This window comes from Oryzias melastigma, unplaced genomic scaffold, assembly GCF_002922805.2.
Source record: "Oryzias melastigma strain HK-1 unplaced genomic scaffold, ASM292280v2 sc02184, whole genome shotgun sequence".
In the NCBI taxonomy this organism is placed as follows: domain Eukaryota; kingdom Metazoa; phylum Chordata; class Actinopteri; order Beloniformes; family Adrianichthyidae; genus Oryzias; species Oryzias melastigma.
Genome location: NW_023418761.1, coordinates 1 through 1,402, shown reverse-complemented (window position 1 = coordinate 1,402; position 1,402 = coordinate 1). Strand labels below are relative to the sequence as shown.

Here is a 1,402-nt window from a genome sequence, read left to right as displayed (position 1 = left end):
GACATCTGTTACTACCAGGTAAAGAAAATCCAGGATTTTTAACTCTAGCAGACTGTTGTTTTTTTTAACCTTGTGTGCAACTTGTCTGTCGTTTCTTCTTCATTGACATATATCGATTAATCAACTTTTAGTAGTAAAGCGCCTTTCATTTTCTTGAGGCAGCTCGAAGCACTGCACATAAAAACAATGAGAACAAAAAATTAAAAATATACAAGACACAAGCAATATACATACAGTACATTAATCATACCAACACCCCACCTCAATTCCGCCCAACACCCACCCGACATATGCACTTAATCATCCTAACATCCACCCAAGAAACCCACATTAGCCCCACCCCACATCCCCCTGGTATGAGCCTCAACCCTTCATATGAAAACAGTAAAATCATGGAATAAAAAACTGAGTAAACAAAATGTAGCTTGGCACCACATAGGGCATCGCCACTTTGCCCACCCAGCCCGGAACACAAAGGGCAACACCCCACAGCACTTAGCCATGGGACAGAACCCTACCCGCCACAGCCGAGGTGAGCACAGTGACAATGTCTTCTGAAAAAGAGAAAAACAGTTGAATAAAATCTGACCTGAGACTCTCCAGTTTACAGTGTGGACTCTCCAGTCCAGCAGACAGAAGCTTCACTCCTGAATCCTGCAGGTTGTTGTAACTCAGGTCCAGAACTCTGAGTTTGGAGGACTGAGAGCTGAGAACTGAGGACAGAGCTGCACAGCTTCTCTCTGACAGGAAACAGTCACTCACTCTGAAGAAAACAAAGACAGACAGCAGTTAATGGAACTTTTGTTTTTTCAGTCAAATTAATTTGTTCATTAAAGGTGATTTTCATGAGAGTTCTTACAGAGATTTGTTGGAGGCTTTGATCACTGGCAGCAGCCTCAGAAGAGCCTCCTCTGAAACAGAGTATTTCTTCAGGTCAAACTCTTCCAGATCTTCTTCTGATGACAGTAAGATGAAGACCAGAGCAGACCACTGAGCAGGAGACAGTTTATCTGTGGAGAGACGTCCTGACCTCAGGACCTGTTGGATCTCCTCCACTAGAGAACCATCATTCAGTTCATTCAGACAGTGGAACAGGTTGATGCTTTTCTCTGCAGACAGATCCTCACTGATCTTCTCCTTGATGAACTGGACTGTTTCCTGATTGGTCTGTGAGCTACTTCCCGTCTGAGTCATCAGACCTCGTAGGAGACTCTGATTGGTCTGCAGTGAAAGACCCAGGAGGAAGCGGAGGAACAAGTCTAGGTGTCCGTTTGGACTCTGTAAGGCCGTATTCACAGCACTCTGATAGAACAGAACTGGACTATTCAGTTCAGGTTGATTGACCTGAGATTTGTCTTCCTCCATGAGGTTGAGTCCAGAGTTGATGAAGGTCAGGTGGACA

General features: G+C 44.6%; 1 protein-coding gene across 1 annotated transcript; it reads right to left on the bottom strand.

Annotated features, from left to right (window-relative positions):
* Window positions 1–118: 118 nt before the first annotated feature.
* On the bottom strand, window positions 119–1,396 carry LOC118598541 (NACHT, LRR and PYD domains-containing protein 12-like). Its single transcript, XM_036211289.1, has 2 exons — window positions 860–1,396; window positions 119–763 (listed from the first exon to the last, which is right to left on the bottom strand). Exons 1-2 carry the CDS (start codon window positions 1,363–1,365, stop codon window positions 496–498), a joined length of 774 nt encoding a protein of 257 aa, XP_036067182.1. The 5' UTR covers window positions 1,366–1,396; the 3' UTR covers window positions 119–495.
* Between the last annotated feature and the right edge of the window lie 6 nt (window positions 1,397–1,402).

Coding starts and splice junctions, on each gene's coding strand:
- LOC118598541 (XM_036211289.1), bottom strand. CDS start 1,365: ATGGAGGAAGACAAATCTCAGGTCAATCAACCTGAACTGAATAGTCCA. Junction 764..859: donor AAAGCCTCCAACAAATCTCT/GTAAGAACTCTC, acceptor TGTTTTCTTCAG/AGTGAGTGACTGTTTCCTGT.